The 20,169-nt window shown below is 38.7% G+C and overlaps 1 protein-coding gene across 2 annotated transcripts in view; it reads left to right on the top strand.

Moving 5' to 3' along the window:
* The window catches only part of LOC124595962 (Hermansky-Pudlak syndrome 1 protein homolog), a 154,728-nt gene that overhangs the window by 125,176 nt on the left and 9,383 nt on the right, over positions 1-20,169 (top strand). For both annotated transcript variants that reach the window (XR_006978270.1, XM_047134898.1), the window contains exon 9: positions 2,599-2,684. Coding sequence is in view for 1 of the 2 variants with exons in the window: in XM_047134898.1 (XP_046990854.1) it covers positions 2,599-2,684 (86 nt within the window). In the remaining variant the exon portion in view is untranslated. Of the gene's footprint in view, positions 1-2,598; positions 2,685-20,169 lie in introns of those variants that run through there.

The raw sequence follows: 20,169 nt of genomic DNA, 5'->3' as shown, positions 1-20,169 counted from the left end.
TGCTGCAGCAGGTGAAGCTAACTCTAGTGGCTGGTGCTATGACTGGTAGCCAAAGTCCAGTTCCATGCTCTCTTGAGGGCTTGCAAAGTTACTAGGTTGCTATTCAGAATTCATATAATGACTCTGTGTACTTTTTCTCCCCATTACTCTTGAATGAGTGAGGTGATGCATACTTAAGTCATTAGAATTGCATTCAAATATTTGTCCACACATCAAGATTGAGGTTTTCCACGGTTTCCCTGGGCTGGGATGCCTTATACCAGGATGCTTCCTTTGAAAAGATTGCGCCTTATTATTTGCTCGTCCTTGGTTTATCTGAGTTTTTGCTGCATCTCTAATTAATTTATCCATTGGATGCCAAACCATTGTCTTCCTTAATTGAATTCATTCTATTCAATTTTGGTGCTGTTCAGTTAGAGCATCAGTCAGTGGAAGTGAAGAGCAATAAGTAGGAGTAACAGTGAAGAGCAATAAGTAGGAGTAACAGTGAAGAGCAATAAGTAGGAGTAACAGTGAAGAGCAATAAGTAGGAGTAACAGTGAAGTGCAATAAGTAGAAGTCGCCAAGAACTTAACAACTATTGGGATTGTCAGGATCAGTAAATAATGCCCTTGAATATCCAAAACTAGCCTTTACAAATAACTTCAGCTACATGAATATGTCACTCACTTCACCAAAAGAAATAACTTCCATAATAAAATATTTGAAAACAAAGCATTCTAGTGGTTACGATGAAATATCAACAAAGTTAATTAAGGCATGTTCTTGTGAGTTTAGTACAATTCTAAGTTACTTGCGTAACCAGTCAATTATAACTGGGACATTTCCTGACTGGCTAAAATATGCAGATGTTAAGCCTCTATTCAAGAAAGGGGATAAAGAGATACCATCAAACTACAGACCGATTTCACTTTTGCCAGCATTCTCAAAAATTTTAGAAAAAGTAATGTACAGGCAGCTTCTCAACCATCTGACCACAAATAACATATTATCAAGAACACAGTTTGGATTTATGAAGGGTTCTGATATCGAGAAGGCTATTTACACCTACAGTGAAAATGTGCTTAATTCATTAAATAACAAATTACAAGCAGGAGGTATTTTCTTTGATTTGTCAAAGGCATTTGATTGTGTGAACCACAACATCCTTTCAAATAAATTAGAATTATATGGTGTCACGGGCAGTGCTGCAAAATGGTTCAAGTCATACCTAGCCAACAGGAAACAAAGGGTGTCAGTACAAGGGACTAGTGAATTAAGTCATCAGTCATCATCAGAATGGGAAGAAATTACATGTGGTGTCCCACAAGGATCCATCTTAGGGCCATTGCTTTTTCTTGTGTACATTAATGATCTCTCATCAGTTACACTGCCAGAAGCAGAGTTTGTTTTGTTTGCAGATGACACAAGTATTGCAGTAAATAGTATGTCAAGTGTAGTTCTAGAAAAATCTGCTAATGATAATTTCATGGATATTAGTGAATGGTTTAAAGCCAACTCATTGACATTTAACTTTGGAAAGACTCACTACATGCAATTCAGAACCTGTAAGAGGTTTCCACCCAGTTATGCATAAAGTATGAAGAAGAGCAGATAGAAGAGGTTGACAGTCTTAAATTCCTGGGATTACAACTTGATAATAAATTGAGTTGGTAGGAGCACACCACAGAACTGCAGAAACGCCTTAACAAATCTGTATTTGCAATTTGAGTGTTAGCAGACATAGGCAACATAAAAATGAAAAAGCTTGCATACTTTGCCTACTTTCATTCCATAATGTCATATGGTATAATATTTTGGGGTAACTCTTCAAGTCAAACAAAAGTTTTCAGAGTCCAAACGCGTGTAATACGTATTATTTATGGAGTAAATTCACGGTCGTCATGTAGAAACCTCTTCAAAGAACTGGGTATACTAACCACTGCCTCTCAGTATATTTACTCCTTAATGAAATTTGTCCTAAATAATATATCTCTTTTTCCAACAAACAGCTCAGTTCATATATACAATACCAGGAACAAAAATGATCTGCACAAAGACTTAAAACCACTTACTTTAGTTCAAAAAGGGGTCCACTACTCAGGAACACTCATCTTCAATAATTTGCCAGCAAACATAAAAAATTTAGTTACAAATAAAGATCAATTTAAAAGGAGCCTGAAAGACTTACTAGTGGCCAACTCCTTCTACTCCATTGACGAATTTTTTAATAGAAACAAATGATGTATTGTATATATTCATACTATTAGTATTGTTATTTAAACTAAAAAAAAATTTTAAAAAAAAGTTGACATGTTCCACATCCATGAGGATATCCTCAGCATGGGTCTATGAAACAAAAAACTAATCTAATCTCTGTTCGCTCACAGAGAATTTACACAGTCCTCCATTGTGCAAGAAATAGAAATAAAAATAAAAATTTACATCTGTTGCTGAAGCACCCAAGATTTGTAACTTCACAAATGAATATGCTTAGAGTTCTATAATTTATTTTGCAGATGTTGTAAATTAGCTCTCACTTCTGTGTGTTCTTTCTTTGTCTTGCATTAAATAATCATTGTCTCATATCAAGTGTAACATTTGGTAATTTTGTTTAAGGGAGCTCCTCTGAAACCAAAAAGTTTCCAACCATCAGCTCTGAAATCACTCCCAGTACCAGGAGTGCTATGTGGAGATTTTTACAAGTAAGTCTCATCTGACAGTTTATATCCTTCAGTTGTTCACAAAGTTACCATTCTGCTGCTGTTCTTATGTAAACAATGTGCTACAAAGCTGTAACCTTAAAGCTATTTATGAAAAAGTGCAGGAAACGTATTTGTGTGAATGTTAACATACTTCCATTCATTTGCATAGGATGAAAAGATAAGTTGAACACAGAAACTTCCATTGTGATAATGATCAAAGAAAATTATATTTGTTGAAAAGAAGTGAAATATTTACACTCAGAAGTAAACGTTGAGATTGAAGGTTTTACACCCAGCAAGTTCCTTCTTGTGGAGGTAGAGAGAAAATGGAGGGAGTAAAACATTTAGGGAGCTAGCAAAAAATAATTAAAGACAAGGGTCCATTAAGCCAAAGTATGAAGTGTTAACAAATGGAAAAGTGGTAATGGACAGCTTGTCTATAAATTGGATTAACATCTCCTTCTACTTACACATATGTACCTTGCAAATTATTGTAAGGTTTGTGAAGGATGATCTATAGTGCATGGCCAACTTTTTCATGTTTTCTGGTTAATTTGTGGATGGTAAATGACAAGAAGTGTTGCTGGTACCCCACGTACTTCAATGGTGTAATTATTATGCAAAATGTTTAATGCTGGAAGTATGTTGCATGACTTGTATTAGAAAATGAGCTTTTGTTATTTTGAGAAACCCTGCAATATACAGTGTCCTTATTGATGAAGATGAAAAAGAAGAAGAAGACAGCAATGATAAAGACAAACGATGAAAAAATGTCAATTTTGTTTCATAAAGAAATAGTTAAATAAGTTAAACAACTATTGTGTTAACAAATTAAATTATATGTACACTTATTGCTTCTCCAGGATACCTGTGATTGGGAAAGTAGTGGAAAATATTGATGGTACATACATTGACATACACATTGTACAGCTATAAATAATTAGTCTAATCTGAACAAGCATGCATTTTTGTACCAACTGCATGTTAGCTTATGACCAAGATTTTTCACTGAAGTGCCTCGTGTCATGCATTTAAAATTATACTGCAAAGTCCTGGGCAGAGTACAACTAATGCAAATGATAAAATAACTACTCAGTATCTAAGTGAGGCATTAATAGGTCAGTAGTACATAAACGTTCTTTGCAGGTAAGTAAAACACACACACACACACACACACACACACTCTCTCTCTCTCTCTCTCTCTCTCTCTCTCTCTCTCTCTCTCTCTCTCTCTCACACACACACACACACACACACACACACACAGAGAGAGAGAGAGAGAGAGAGAGAGAGAGAGAGAGAGAGAGAGAGAGTGAGTGAGTGAGTGAGTGAGTGAGTGAGTGTTACACTGTCCGAAAGGTCAGCTATGTTTTCAGTGTTTGTCTGCCTTTTGACCACTCAAGTGCTTCAATTATACAGTGCATTAGTACATCACATTATTAGCAAACTAAAGTAAGTTTGTCCCCTTAAAAAAAAAAAATCATTATTTTGGTACAAGTATGACAGTGTGGAAGTAATACAGTTGCTGGACTGTTATTACTGAAATGAAAAGACAGAAAACTGCCAACTTTTCATAAGTGTTGGTTAAAGTTTGCAAAACTGAACTTCTGTGATATGAAGACTTCAATTCATCACTTTAAATAATAGATTGCTCTCAATCAGCTACTAAACAGAAATAATTGTTGGAGAACAGAGCATGCTTGCACAGTGCAGAGACTAATTAGCTGAATGTTGTTATCTGCTTCAGACAACTGTGCAGATTAATGAATTGTCACTCTTTTTGTAATTGTGATGTGGGTTTTAACTAACACTATTCATGGGGACTTTGACCTTTACAAATTTATCCTGTTGTTGAGAACAATCTGTTGTGGAAGATCACACAAAATTAGAGGATAGAAATTACTTCATAATTAGTACCTCAGTAAATTCTATCCTTTTGTAGGCCTAAAATCTATTATATAAAGAACCATTACATTTGGCTGGCACCAGTGTTGCCTCTTGATTGTCATGATAATTTCCAGGAAGCAGTCAGATGGATTCTCCAGTACCGTGGCGGCGAGCAGAGTGTCGAGAATGCTCTCTTAAAAGGGATATACTTTATCATTAGTTCCTTTTCATACAGCACTTGATGATAGCAGCCGAGGAGCCACACAAGGCTAGTAGGCAGCAAGAAGCATATACTGACTCTATACAATGCTGCAGCAGCATTACAGCACCTGGTGGTGACGGCCCTCTTGCTGACAGAAATCAGGTGTCATCTTCATAACATTGCAGCTGGGCTGGCGTTCAGTGAACACTGCACACCTGTTCTGGCATTGCAGCTGGGCTTGCGTTCAGTGAACACCGCAAACCGCCCTGTGCAGCTGGTGGTAACATGCTGGCACCGTAAGTCAAACCCAGGAGCCTCTTAGACCAGCTACAGTGTGTGGTGATGGCATCTATGGGGTGACCTTGGCTCAGCAGATCTAGTCTGAAGCATGGAACCATCATGGCTAGCTGATGGCTCATAGATCAACCACTTTGCCAAGTTGCTGATGCTGCTCATTGTGGCTGTAGTAAGTGAGCTGCACATTTGACAAGTTATCTAAGCAAACGCCGTGCTGGTCGAATGCATGGTACCAAAGGAATCCTGCTACCGTCTGAGCAGGGAGCATTTATTCTCCCTTCACCTGGATGTATTATGACAGTGTTGTGATCCAGTTGCATAGCTGTCTGTGGAAGTGAAATGTTGTGCTGCACCTTGTAAAAGTCTAGCCCAACACTGGCAGTAGAAAGCCACATTGCAGTTGCATTGCCTAACTACAGAATTATATCGGTGTCTGGCCAGAATACCTCTTGACTGGTTGAATTCAGGACTCCAAATTGCAGGCTGTGCTGAACCTGTCAACTACTAAAAGAGCATGGTAATACTGTCTCGCGTCCGGCCAACCTGATTTAGATTTTCCGTGATTTCCGTAAATCGCTCCAGGAAAATGCTGGGATGGTTCCTCTGAAAGAGCACGGCCGACTTCCTTCCCTAATCCGATGAGACCGATGACCTCGCTGTTTGGTCTCTTCCCCCAACCCCCCAACTACTGTCTCGTCAGTTTTCCCTCTGCCCATGCAATTCACTCTCCCTCACACCAGTCTTCACATGTTGTACATTGTCTTCTTCTTCATCTCATGCACCATAACATAGTGTATGGTGTCTGCTACACCCAGAATGTTCCGTCACTTCAGTTAAACCTTGTGGTCAGTCCACCAGATTAGGAGGTAATGGATTGGGGTGTCGACTGGGTGGACAGCTTTCTGACAGTGGCGGACAAAGGGCACGTAAGCGACGATCAAGACTGTGAAAATTTCCGAAGATGAAATTCACATTGCCCTGGCTTAGTGCTAGCTGCTGCAGTATTCAAGAATATTCTGGAACTAAGCCTACTGCTCCGTGCTGATGTGGCGATCCTGTGCTGCTAACAGCTTGTTGAGGAACTACCGGTAAGTATAGGGGAGTCAAAGGTAGCATCCAGATAGGTTAAATTCTTCAATGGGAAGCTATTAAAAGAAATACTGGGTAGAAATAGCAGAGGATACAATAGTTCACAGCCTTAATCCCTGTTGTTGCTGGAAGCCAAAAAGTCAGTCCTCCAATGTCACACTGAGTCCCATTTAACAATATCCCACTACTCTGTTATTCTAGTTTTTTTGTTTCTCGTGAGCATTCCTGTTCATAGCACTTGGTGATTGCTATGACTGAGTCATACACTGAGTAATACAGGGAAACCTACTTTCTGAAAACTTGCATGGGTTGCAAGGATGTTCCATGGGCACCCACCTATGTTTCTTCTTCTGAGGATTCATTCCGTTTCACATCTTCTGTGACAGTATGGACCATCGAAGAGAGCTGTACTTTAACCTCCCTCTGGAATCTGTGCAATTCTTCTGCAGCCATCTATGTGTCAGTCTTCCCAGCTGAATCTCCTTTGTTGAGGGACATAAAAATTTTCCTAAAGTCTCCCATTTTACTGGATATGGATATATCAGATAGCATTTATGCCTGCCATTAGTGCCTGCAACTGGTAACAGTACTATTATGTGGAATTTGGTGTGGCCAGTGCTTACCTCTGCTGCTGTGAAATTGCAGTAGAGCTACAGCATGTTTTCCTGTGGATACACAGTTAGTTCCAGTATGGTTTATACCTCCACTTGTGCCTGGTTTAGCCCTACCAGAAACTGTCACAGTGATATTAAAGTTGAAATTAGCTGCTCTCATACTGCACGGTGTAAGGCTGCCTGTAAATATGCTACTTCTTTTCAATTGCCTGCTCTCATACTGTGCGGTGTAAGGCTGCCTGTAAATATGCTACTTCTTTTCAATTGCCTCCCATACTGTCAGTGAGGATGCACTAAAGTCTTGCCAGGGCCAAATGTGTGTTTAACAGGTGTAGTCATGCTTGTACAATACCCAAACTGTGATTCACAACATTGGATGTCCTCTTGACATAGTGAGTCAGCTCCACAGTTAAGCGTTGTGGTAACCTAGAGTTATTTTACACTTCCTATTCCAGATTAGCCTGCTGGATTGTTTTCCATTCATCCAGAATCCTATTGCCCTTTGTTTCTGTTTGCACATGCACTAACATATAGTTCATGTGCCTTATATCCACAGCATCAGCTGTTCCAAAGAGAATTTTCAACAATCTTCATCCATCATGTATCCGAATCCATTTACACCTTCTCAGAATGTGCAGCACTAAAGCCATAGTCTGCTGTAATTGTCCATATGGGTAGTAAGTGGCCTATAATATTCCTCACACACTTTGTTCAACACCCTCTTCTCCATAACTTCCTGATAGATCTCCACAAAAGCTTTGTACAAGCTCCAAACCTCATTTTTTAATGCCCAGGTGTTGTATGCCAGTTTCAGAGTCCACTAGTGATTGCACCTGCAGAAACTCATCACTTCATGGTTGCGCAGAAGTGCAGCAGCACCGATAGCATGATGCTCCTGACAGCTATATCCATTGGTAGTGTTACTTAAAGCTGGGGAACTCTAATGACCCTTCTCTCTTCCCTGAGGCAGCCTATCTCCTGACCTTTGTGCATACAGCAAGGTACTTGCAGACTGTGTGGGTGTGGTCTGCTCACTTTGTTGTCCCACTTTTTCTTACCTTCTCCCATTGTTGGAGACCAGTGCCACTAATAGTGGTTAAGTCTCTGCCGTGTTCTGAAAAGGGTAAAATAAGGATGACTGTTCTCGAGTAGGCAGCTGTAACTTCACATTTACCAGTGAGGTCATCTTGACAACTTGGTGTGGATCTCTTTAGTGAGCATAAAATCTCTTAGTTTTTTCCTTTAGGGTGAAAGTGCTCATCATCATCACCCATTGCCCAACACACTATGTAGACAACTTGGCAATCCTTTTGTCCCTTTCTCTCCTGCTGCTCTAGAGCCCTAGTATTTGCTTAATCCTGCACTGATGCAGTCTGGGTTTCTCCATCTCAAATAGTGATGACATCTACCATCCATACACTGCCTTGTGAGGTGATAGACCTGTCCTTCTGTTAATTTTTGAATTGTATGCTGTCGCTCTATAAGGTAATTGTGTATTCCAGTTATTATGATGACTGTTGACAGTGACAAAACACCTTCCCTAGCATTCTGTGAACCTTTTCAGTTCTGCCATTTGCTTGCAGGTGTAATACACTTGTTCTTAATTTATGAACTCACACCAAACAATGAAGTTGCTTTATGAGTCCTGATATAAAGTTAGTACCTCCATTTTCAGCATCTCTGAGTACCAAACTTTTATTGACCGTGGCTTGCGGCTCGTTGATATGGAGTAGCTGTCATTTCTATGAAGAGCGATAAATGATATGTTATTGTTAACACTCAACTTTTCCATGCAGTGTGTGCCCAAAAGGACCTAAAATGTCTGAACCAATCATTTCAAACAGTTTGCTAACCTCTGGTAATCTTTGCAGCGGAATTTGCTAATGACATAATTCAGTTTTTTGTGAACATGTTAACACAGTTTGCTACATACTGTTCTGTGTCCTGTTTATGTATTCTTCACAAATATTGTTCGACTACACGTCATATGTTTTTCTATAACTCCATGCCTTGCTAAAACATGGTCAAGTGCCTTTTGTAACACTTTATTTCCCAATATACCAAAATATGAGATCAGAGTTTTGTCTGTTTACATAGCACCCCATCGTTCATGGTGTGCTTGCATTGTGAATAGCTTGCAATCTTGCATGAGCTGCTTGCACCTTCTGGCACTCTGCAGAGGTAGAACCCATTTGCCATATTGCACAATCTTTCCATCTCAGCCCTCTGGCATTTCCATATGAATACCACAAACTTGAATTCATTGAGTTTTAGTATCCAGCGCATTAACTAGCTCAGTTGATCTTTTAAACCAAATAGCCATTTCATAGCACGATCTATTATCACCTTGAATTATTGCCCATACAAACAATGCCTAAAATATGCTATGCTGTATATTTAACTTAGCTTCTCTTTTTCTGATGTTGAGTAGTTCTTTTCCTCTTTTATCAACTCTTGTGAGGTAGAAGTGACCGTATGTTCTCTCCTGACCACTTCTTGACTACTGCATCTACATTTACACCTTGCAAACCATTGTGAAGTGCATGGCAAAGGGAACATACCATTGTACAAGTTATTAGAGTTTCTTCTCATTCCATTCACATATAGAGCATGAGAAGAATGATTGCTTAAGTGCCTCTGTGTGTGCTGTAATTATTCTAATCTTGGCCCCACGATCTCCAAGTGAGCGATGAGCAGGGGCTTGTAGTATATTCCTAGAATAATCATTTAATGCCGATTCTTCAAACTTGTCGGGATAGACTATGGCTGTCTTCAAGGATCTGCCAGTTCAGTTTCTCTAGCATCTCTGTGACACTCTCCCACAGGTCAAACAGACCTGTGACCATTAGAGCTGCTCTTCCTTGTATACATTCTATTTCTCCTGTTGTCAGCAGCTTCTCGTCTAGTGGATAGTGTTGCTGCCACTGTATCACTGGGTCCCGGGTTCCATTCCCAGATGGTTTGGGGATTTTCTCTGCCCGGGGATTGGGTGTTTGTGTTTTCCTCATCATTTCATCATCGTCATCATCATTCGTGACAGTTGCTCGATCATAGTGTGTAAAAATTGGACTGTGAAAAAATTGGGACTTTGTACGGGCACTGATGACTGCGTAGTTGAGCATCCCACAAACCAAACATCGTCATATTTCTCCTGTTAGTCCTATTTGGTACTGGTCCCACACACTTTAAAATTCCCAATTTTCGCCCCACTTAATATACAGCTGAGTGCACGATTGCTCACATTACAGGATGACACAATGCCTTCGCATAGTTTGGGAAAACTAGTATTCACCCAGTAGTTAACTATTCTTTCAGTTGACAGAACATATGTTCGCATTCTGCTTACCAGTAAACTTCACTTGTTCCTTTAATAGGTGAGTAAGCGGCTGTAATATTTCTACAAATTTTGGTACAAACTTTCGAAAATAATTTGCCAAGTTGAAGAATGACTGCAACTGTTTTACTGTACATAGTGCCGGAAAATCCTGTATTGCTTTTATTAACTTGGGGTCCTCTGGACCTCCTCAAAATGTGTCCTAAATGCTGTACTACTACTAGTGTGATGTAACTCTTTTCTAAACTGACTGTTAGGTGCACAGTGTGCAGCTCCTTAAACACACATCGAAATACCCCATACATTGTCTAGGTTTAAATCGTCACAGTACCCCTTATTGTGGTGCTCAAAAGTGGCTGATGTGTTTTTCAGTCCAAATTGCAAATGAAGATACTGATGATGTCCTGACAGGACTGCAAATTCCATCTATCGTTAATCCTCTCGGAAAAATATCTGCATGTCTCTAGATTGTTGAAAGTTTCTGTTGTACTCAGGATTGGATAAGCATCTGTAACTGTTTGGTTATTAAAGAAGGAAAGTTGCTACTCACCATATAGTGGAGATGCTTAGTCGCCATTGTCAAGTATTTTACGGATGATTTTTTGGTAACAGATTATGTCATATACATCCTGTGACATCATATCTTGCTCATAAATTATATCTTGCTCATAAATTATATCTTGCTCATAAATTATATCTTGCTCATAAATTATATCTTGCTCATAAATTATATCTTGCTCATAAATTATATCTTGCTCATAAATTATATCTTGCTCATAAATTATATCTTGCTCATAAATTATATCTTGCTCATAAATTATATCTTGCTCATAAATTATATCTTGCTCATAAATTATATCTTGCTCATAAATTATATCTTGCTCATAAATTATATCTTGCTCATAAATTAGTTCATGCTATTTTAGGAGCACGTTAATTTTGAACAGTTGTTGGTTAATAAATTCTGCCGTAACTTGTTGTAGGTTATGCGTTATACAGTATGATTTACAATACACAGAGTGTTCATTCTCAGTTACGATTCTATCCTGTGTCTCTGGGTCCATTGGCAAAGACCCTTTCTCAACTGCTAAGGGCACTGCCTTCTCCCATAATGTAGCTAAACTGGTGGCTTGCTTAAGCTTAGGGTTTGAATTTTCTCTGACCATATTGTCTTCCTGCAAGATCTCCAAATTGGAAATCACCAATCCCTCAGAGAAATGCATGTCTGTGGTCCTAAAATTATCTATCCCAAAGGGCACTACCTGGTTACCATCTAACTTGCATAAACGTACAGCATTTCCTGTATACAAAATGCCTCACTTTATCAAATTCCTGATTTTCCTTTAGCAGCTCCAATACATACAATATGTTTACTGACAAATTAATATCACACTCACCCTCAGTAGTTTCCCATACTTTGCAGTACATTATTGCACAAATTGAGCCTTAGTGGCTGTGCATACAGTTTAAATGGTTCACCTTATTCCAAGAATGAATCTTGTGACAGTGTGGCACTGTCAGCAGTTTCCCCTGGATGGAATGATGTCCCATTGAGTTCTGTTATGCACCAATCAAGGTCAACTGTAACATGATGTTCAAGCAAGAAATCTGACCCTTAGATTGGGCAGTGAGCATCACCTGTATGAAACAAACCATCGGTACAAACCTGGAATTTTTTTTGTCTTGACCCAAAAACTTGACACCACTGAACTCACTGAACACACATCATTTCCACTCGCTCCACATAACCTACATCATGGTGGGCCCAACCTCCTACAATCCATGAGGCCCAAACTTCCCATGGACAACTGTGAATCCGTGCCAATGGCTGTGCAGAGTGGCCGTGCGGTCTGAGGCTTCATGTCACGAATTGCGCAGCCCCTCCCGCCAGAGGTTCAAGTCCTACCTTGGGTATGGGCATGTGTGTTGTTCTTAGAAGTTCGTAGGAATTCACACACATTTTAACATGTCCAAGGAAAACTTAATGCATCCTTCCGTCCACTAAACAAAACTATGCCACCCTGTACATTTTGGATGTGCTTATATTTACTGGGGGCATTGTATGGCTGCTTCAGAGCTCCCATTGTTGTTTAACAATAGGTTACTATTCCCATGCTACACCAACCTATTATGCCCTCATGTCAGACTTTGTCTGCAATCTGGTTCCAGATGCTCTGTTTCCCCGCATTTCATACATCGCGGTTCACAGCTTTCCTGTCATATGTGGGCCATTTTACTACATCTGTAACAGTTAACTCCTAGAGTGAAAATTCGCTTTCTGTCTCAAACCCAGGTCAGCACATCTCTCTCTTCTAATGCCATGCCTGTACTTTTCTTAAAACATTGGGCAATAACCCCTGCAAAAATGCATTTACTGTTCTCTGTTCTGCCTCTTGTAGAAACACCCTTTTGGTATAATCATAGTCTGGCAACTTGTATGTGTTAATATTTAGATTTCTAACATTGTCCTGTCCACAAAGTTTTCAATGGACTTCCCCTGTATTTCCCATAATACCTGCCAGTATTTTCTCTTCTCTATCACTGCACCAAGCCTGCCCTCAGAATTTCAAATGTGTACATTCCGTAACTCTGGTACTTTGTGTATGCCTGAGCATCTCCCACCAAACTTAATTTTGCCACATGTCAAACATCTTGTTTGGGTGCTGGTACACTGGATGAAGATAAATCCTTCCTGTCCACATTGTGTGGTACCAGCAACACAGCAGAAAAGCTGGGTGACCATGACAACAGCAGGCCAGTTGCTACACCTTGTGGCCACTGCCTTGTTATGGTATACTTGGATGGAAGCGGTGCTTCAGCGCAACGAGTAGGCATCAGACTTGTATAAATACCATCATTTTTAGCTAAAGGCATCTCAGTCTGGCAGAACCTTCTATGAGGAGAGAATTACGCCATGCAACGGGGCGACATGGTTCTGCAAGCAGCCATCTGAAAGATATGAATGATGATGATGTCATATATGAAAGATGATGATATTATTGTCATATTGTTCTGTTGATTACGACTATCAAAGAAGTGTTCGCATACCATTCCAATGGCTTGTAATTCACCACAAATTATAACAAATTACTATTATATTATCATATCATATGGTACACCATTTTCACTGATTGCATTTATATTCACCATGTATGTAATGGAATTTCTACTTTATTTACTTCTGAAAAGTCTTATACTTTTGCTGTTTATTGTAGAACTTAATTATTTTCCCACTAGTAGGATTTCATGAGAGATAATGCAAGTAGACCATCATAAATGTGCTGCTCTTCGGTTGCTCATGTTATCAGTTTTCATATCTTGCTCATAATGCCCTCTGGTCAAATCTGCATATTGCCTTAACTTGTCAGCTTTCTTGTTAAGAGATGACTATTCCCTTTCTTCATTCTTCCCCGTGTCAACATGACAGTGCTAGCATCACTGATAAATAGTTTAAACTATGCTTCATAGTATGCCAAAAAATTTTTTGTTTGTCTGAGTCTGTCCATCTTCAGGGGAGTCAGAATGGAAAAAAAATTTTTTTTTCACATTTTCGGATTTTTATCTCATTATAAAATTTGCAATTTTCTGAACAAAATGATATATATATTTCACTTATAAACTCACATGGGAAGTATTTTATTTTAGTTTTATAGATATAATGCACACTGATTGAAAATGTTAAAATTTTTACGTCATTACTTCAAGATCGAATAAAATCGGGAATTTTTTATATAGAAGGCTATGGATTGCTGTGTTGTGGAGGTTAAATTACGTGTTTGTAGTGGTAGCATTGTCAAATAAAATATTGAATCGTTTCATAGTATAAACACGCCTTGTATGTTGAAGTGCTAACATTTTTCTGAGGAAAAGTGATGAATATATTGGTAAACCTCTCAAAAAGTAAAGTATGATGCCAAAGTGAAGTGTTTTTAAGAAATGTGGGTTTCGTGCTAATAGATTTTTGAATAAAGGGAAACATTGTGTTCAACCTGTGGCGTGTGAAGTTACAGAAAATGAAATACAGACAAACTTGTCAGAATCTACAGAAACACCCATTAGTGCTTCGAATATTAAAATAAAATGTTGTGATACACAGTTTTTTTCAAAACAAAAGTGATGTAAATGGTAGGTTAGATGTACACATTGTAACAAGTGTTTTAGGTGAATGTGTGGGTTGTAAAATGCGTGGAGGGCCAATTAGTTTACATGAAGACGGTGAGGTATCAAATGGACTAGCCAGGAAACTTATCATTAATTGTGCCAGTTGTAAATATACTCATTTATTTTGGAATTCTGATGAGTGTAAAGACAATTATTTTGAAGTAAATGTTATGTGGTTTTGTGGATTGAGAGGTATTGGCAAAGGACATACTGCAGCAGAAACAATGTGTGCCATGATGAATATGCCATGCCCACCTTGTAAAATCAACAAGTATGCAGGATTTATTGGAGCTGCTGTGGAATCTATTGCAGGAGAGTCAATGAAGGGTGCTGCAAAAGAAGCTGTTGAAATAAATGATGGTATGACTGACATACCAGTAGCTTTTGATGGCACTTGGCAGAAGTGTGGCTACAGTTCTAAGAATTCTGCTGCTATGGTGACCAGTGCGGGTACTGGAAAGGTAATAGATTTCCAGATTTTAACCAAACACTGTTGTAAGTGTAGATCAGGGAGTGAAGAAGGGCATATCAGTGACAGAAATTATGAAGGAACAAATGGTGCTATGGAAGCTTCTGCAGCTACTGAAATTTTTAGTCGACACTAAGTTCTTAGGTGATGGTGACTCAAAAGCATATAACAGTGTAGTAGCTGCTCAGTCTCATGGTGAGAAGATTATCACAAAAGTGGAATGTGTTAGTCATGTCCAGAAGAGGATGGGCATCAGGTTGAGGAAGTTGAAACAAAGTTTGAGAGGCAAGAAACTTTCTGGTGCTAGAACAATAAGAGGCAGGCTGAAAGACAAAATGATTGATGAGCTACAGTAGTATTATGGGATGGCCATTAGAAATAATACTGAGGATTTGTTGAAAATGATGAAAAACCAATACACCACCTTTGCCCTCTTAGACCTGATTCATGGTGCAATTACTGCAATGCCCGGTACTCAAACAGTTCATATAGTCATAAACATTCCTTCCCAGCAGCAGTCATGGATATTATAAAACCTTTTTACAGAGACCTGGCAAATCCTGGCTTACTGAAGAAGTGTCTGAATGGTCAGAGTCAAAATCCCAATGAGTCGTTTAGTAATCTTATATGGATTCGCTTATCAAAAAATGTTTTTGTTGAAGAAGACACTAAAGTTGGGGGTCAGTGATGCTGTTAGTGCTTTTAATGATGGCAACATTGGTAGGGTGAAAGTGCTACAGCATATGGGCATTAATCCTGGAGCAAACTGCATCAGAGAACTTGAACGGATGGGCAAGGTTCGCATTGATAAAACAAGAGTATGCAGCACAGTTGGTCACTAAGGAGTCCAGACAGAAGAAAAGAAGAAAAAACTGTGAAATAAGATCAAGAGGATGATGTACAGTATGGTGCAGGGTGCTTCTGAGTGACTAAAAATAAAAAAAATTAAGCATATGTTAATTGAGTTACAGTTTTTTGAAACTTTAGAAGCCATTTCTGAAAATTTACATTTTCTATTGCATTTTTCCATAAATCTCAGAAACCACTTCAAGTAGAGTATTCAGATTTTCAGGGAGTAATAACATACATATCCTGAGTCTACTGAACTAAAAGAAGAACATAATGTTATGTATAATTAAAATTATTTAGGATAACATACAAAAAAGTACACAAGATTTTAACCATGTAGTTAAAAAATTGTATTTCTGAAAGCAGTGGCTGAAATGCAATTATTGCAGTTCAGTAAACTCAGAACATACAGTTTAATGTCCTGTAAAAGTTTCATGTGAATCGCTGCAGTGGTTCCTGATATACAGGGAAGCCACGTCACTAAATTTAACATTGTTGGGATAGGGCGTTCAAACTCCCTTAAGTGAGTTACCCTGTGTCTAACTAGACATCGAAAAGTGAAAGGTTTCATCAATAGAAATTATTGCGCATGGACAGAGGGAAGATGAAACCAGTATTCCTAACAGAAAAGTAAGAGAGGAAGAAGAATGAATGTGTGTAGGTTGAAGGAAGAAAGAAGGTACCCCAAAGACAGATACCTACACCAATCCCCACCCCATTAAGGACTTTTCCAGGTCAAGTGCTTGACTGAAACACCAGAGGATGAAGAGCCTTAACATCCCCTACATAATGACTTCTTTTCAGCTACATTGTACAGTCCCCCGAAAAGTGATCCTAAACACGCCCCTATAGCAAGCCAGAAGAGATTAGAGTTTATTCACATCAATCGTTAGCAGTAAGTTGTATCAGCTTCATCTGGCTCTATATGTCACCGTCCATTCATCACCTCACCTTTGAGCATGTGTGAATGTAATAATGTACGCAATGCATTGAAGTATCTTATCTCAATCACAAATATTGCTACACTGTAATAGTGCATCTACCACATCTCAAGTGATATCCTAACCAACCTCCCCTAAAAAATTTATCTATGAATACCCAACCATTTATCAGTAAAGGATAGGAGAAGGTAGAAAATTTCTGATATAAAAGATGTAAATTCCATATTTGTTTTTACTTATAAGGTAATTCTCCCCCCCCCCCCCCCAGAAATGTTGTGTATAGCCTTAGTAAAAACATTATGTCTTCTATTGGGTTTTCCAAATTTTTTGATCTATCTATCATAATGTCTTGGGCCCTACAGTTTTAATGTCAGTTTTTCTCGTGTGCTGTCCAGCCAGTATTTCTTCCTAAACTTTCTTGAATGCCTTCTCATGATTTAACATCCGGAGCAGTGCTCTGTTCAGCTGATTTCCCTACTAGGTAACTTTTGGTAAAATCTAACTTTTTATGTCTTCTCACTTCTTGGATAATGATCTTGACAACACTCTGGGAAAATAAATAAGATTAACTCCCTCAGGTTGGTATTTTGGAAACTACTTTGATACATTCATTCTTGTCCCCAAATGTATTTCTTCTACTAGTTTAGTAGTGAGGCTATTTTTCTCTGTGACAGATCTTTTGCTAATTTAATTTTTTTTTTTTTCTTCCCCTCGCGGTTTTTGAACTGAGTGAGATTTTCTTCCATCTCTACTGAAGAATAGGTGTAGGACTAGCAGACTTTAGTTTTTCAATTTATTTTCTTCAAGAAAACCTTGGAGCCATGCCTCCAAACTAGTCAAAGCATTTCTGTTATTGGTTACATTAATTATTTATCTACCCTGTTCTAACACATCTATCCGATTTCGCATTTCTGAGATATGGCTGTTCATCTGTTCTAATTCCTTTTTAGGTACCAATGCTGTTTGTTTTATTAGTTCATTTAATTCTTTAAATTTCTCCTGTACCTCAAGTCTAACTAAGGCACAACATTCTTCAATGTCCTTTTGTAAATCTTTATGCAATTCAGCTATTGTGGCCTCTATACTGGCAAAATCACCTTCTTATAATTAGATAGTTCTTGTCTGATAGCATCAGGACTACCTGATAGATCATCAACTCAATTCTTTAATTTTTTGCCCCAAGTGTTGATAATATCATCTAAGTTTAGTGTTATGCAATTCTGTTCCCATCTTAATCATTTACATCAGTTTGAGCAGTATTTAAATTTGTTTCAGCAGAAGTGATCTTACCATTGAAATCCATCCGAACAACATTTATCTGTGCAATCAGATTTTCTTGCACTACCATAAACCACTCCAACATTACATCCATGCTCCTAGTGCATACTAACATCCAAATCTCAATACACTAGCTTGAACCACTCATGCTCAATTTACTCCTACTTCACTGTTTTCCCTTTCACGATAGCACATTCCAGTGAGTTGCTGGTGAGAAGCTTGTCTGTTGAGAAAGAAGCCATAGGGTGGTGGGATGCAGGCTGTGACCGACACTGGGATTTATTGTGCCACCGTAAGCCGATGACTGGTGTGATGGCTTGTAGCAGTGAGATGACAACTACTTACCGCTGCCACAGGCATCATTCTTCCAACTTGTGGAATAATTATATCTTCCACATCTTGACTGGGGTTAACCCACTCAATAATTGTTTCTCAGATATTTATAAATCTTCTTACTGTACTTTTTATTTTGTTGTGGACCATTTATTACTTAGTTATCAGGGTACTTGTTGACTTCTGTTTTCCTTGACAGTACCCTTATCTCAATGTTATTTTAATGGAATTCTCCATTTTTTGCTACAAAACTCTCTTACACCACGTCTTCTTGTTCTCGTGGCATCACGATCACCAGATGTGTTGTTTCTCCTTGCAACATAGAATGTTACTTCTCAATTATGGTCGCCTTCTGATGATTTCTTGATGTCATAGACTTGCTAATCAAGGCCACTGGCTACTATGTACGGCTCTTCTCCGATGCAGTTGGTATGATGATTGTAAATATGTCAAGCAGCTACAAAATTATAGCTCAACATTCTCTCACAAAACTGTTTTATTTTAAATTGTCTTGGACAGTCTTACAATACACTGTATCAGATCTCAAATTTCCAAGTCATTACATCAGGACAGATCTAAATATATCTGTCTTGGCTAATGACCAAAGTTTAACGAAGTAAAATGAACAAATCATTTTTCAGTCCTCTTTTGTTTTTACAACTCTTTATGGCCCATCTTCCCTGAGAAGTCCAAAACATCTCCAAGTAGTGATGGCATGGCACAATTAAATGTCCACCCAGCAAATAAGTGTGCTAGGGTGCCCTGTAGACATTCTATACGCGTCCTGTTTCATATGTCTTACCTATAAATTATAACAACCTCAAACAGTAAACAGTGGGATGCTCCACCAACTACTGAGCTTCTTACACTTTCATATGATTGTCTTTTTTCTAAAATTGAGGAATAGGTGGAATATATACCTCTGGACATGTTACAGCTTACATCTTAACTGAAAATAATGTAGGTGGTGTGGGATTTTCTGGCTCCTGGGACAAGTAAGGAGTTACAGTCATTCTTGGGATGGGGCAATCACTACAGAAAACTCATGAAGGGCTTTTTGGATGTTGCATGGCCACTTACTCACTAAAAAAAAGGATGTAAAATTTCAGTGAGCAACGGAGTGTAAAGTCACATTTGAGAAGCTAAAAGAAGTTCTGACATCAAGTCCAGAGTTGATCTTTCTCACTTAGGAGGAGTAGTTTGCACAATCATGTGTCACTTCCAACCAGGCATTGGTATGTGTTTTGAGTCATTTAATATATGGTGAGGAACATCCTTTAGCTTACACCACTTAGCAAATGAACAAAGCCAAGAGTAATTACTCCATAACAGAGAAGATGATGAGCCTGATATAAGCTGTTACAAATTTTTAATGTTATCTGTACAGTAAAAAATTGGTGGTAGTGACCGATCACGTAGCACTGAAGTGGTTGGTACCATTAAGGATCCTTCAAGCAGACTTACAAGGTGGATGTTGAGGATGAGTGAATCAGGGAGGTAGTCCACAAAACCAGGCAGGAAGTATGGAAATGCAAATGAATTGAGCAGGAAGGTTACAGTAGTATGGCAACTGGGTCACAGCCTTAGAGAGAGACAGGAAGCACAGGCTGCTGACACAGACTGCAAACTGTTTACTTCACAGCTGCAGTAAGTTGTACATAATGGATTGCTATAAAGCTCAAGGAGACTGGGACAAGGGTAGTAGTAACTGCTAAGCTAAGGGAAGTGGTATTGTAGAAAGCACATAATCACATACTATCAGGGCATGAGGCTGTCATAGGGCGACAGGTTGAGGAGTGACAGAATGAGGACAAGCAAAAGAGACATAGACAAGTGCATGGAAAATCGAACACCATATACACAGCGAGTGGAACTGAGCCATCAGTGAGCACTGCTACGGAGGCTACTAGAGGCAATCAAACGTTTTGAGATGATAGGAATGGATATTTTAGGAACTTTTAGCTACATGGCAGCAGGAAACCTTGCGTTGTGACTATTTTTTTATTATTATTATTTTTTTTTTTTATTATG

Source organism: Schistocerca americana, chromosome 1 (assembly GCF_021461395.2).
Source record: "Schistocerca americana isolate TAMUIC-IGC-003095 chromosome 1, iqSchAmer2.1, whole genome shotgun sequence".
NCBI lineage: Eukaryota > Metazoa > Arthropoda > Insecta > Orthoptera > Acrididae > Schistocerca > Schistocerca americana.
This window is presented reverse-complemented; position numbering and strand designations above follow the sequence as displayed.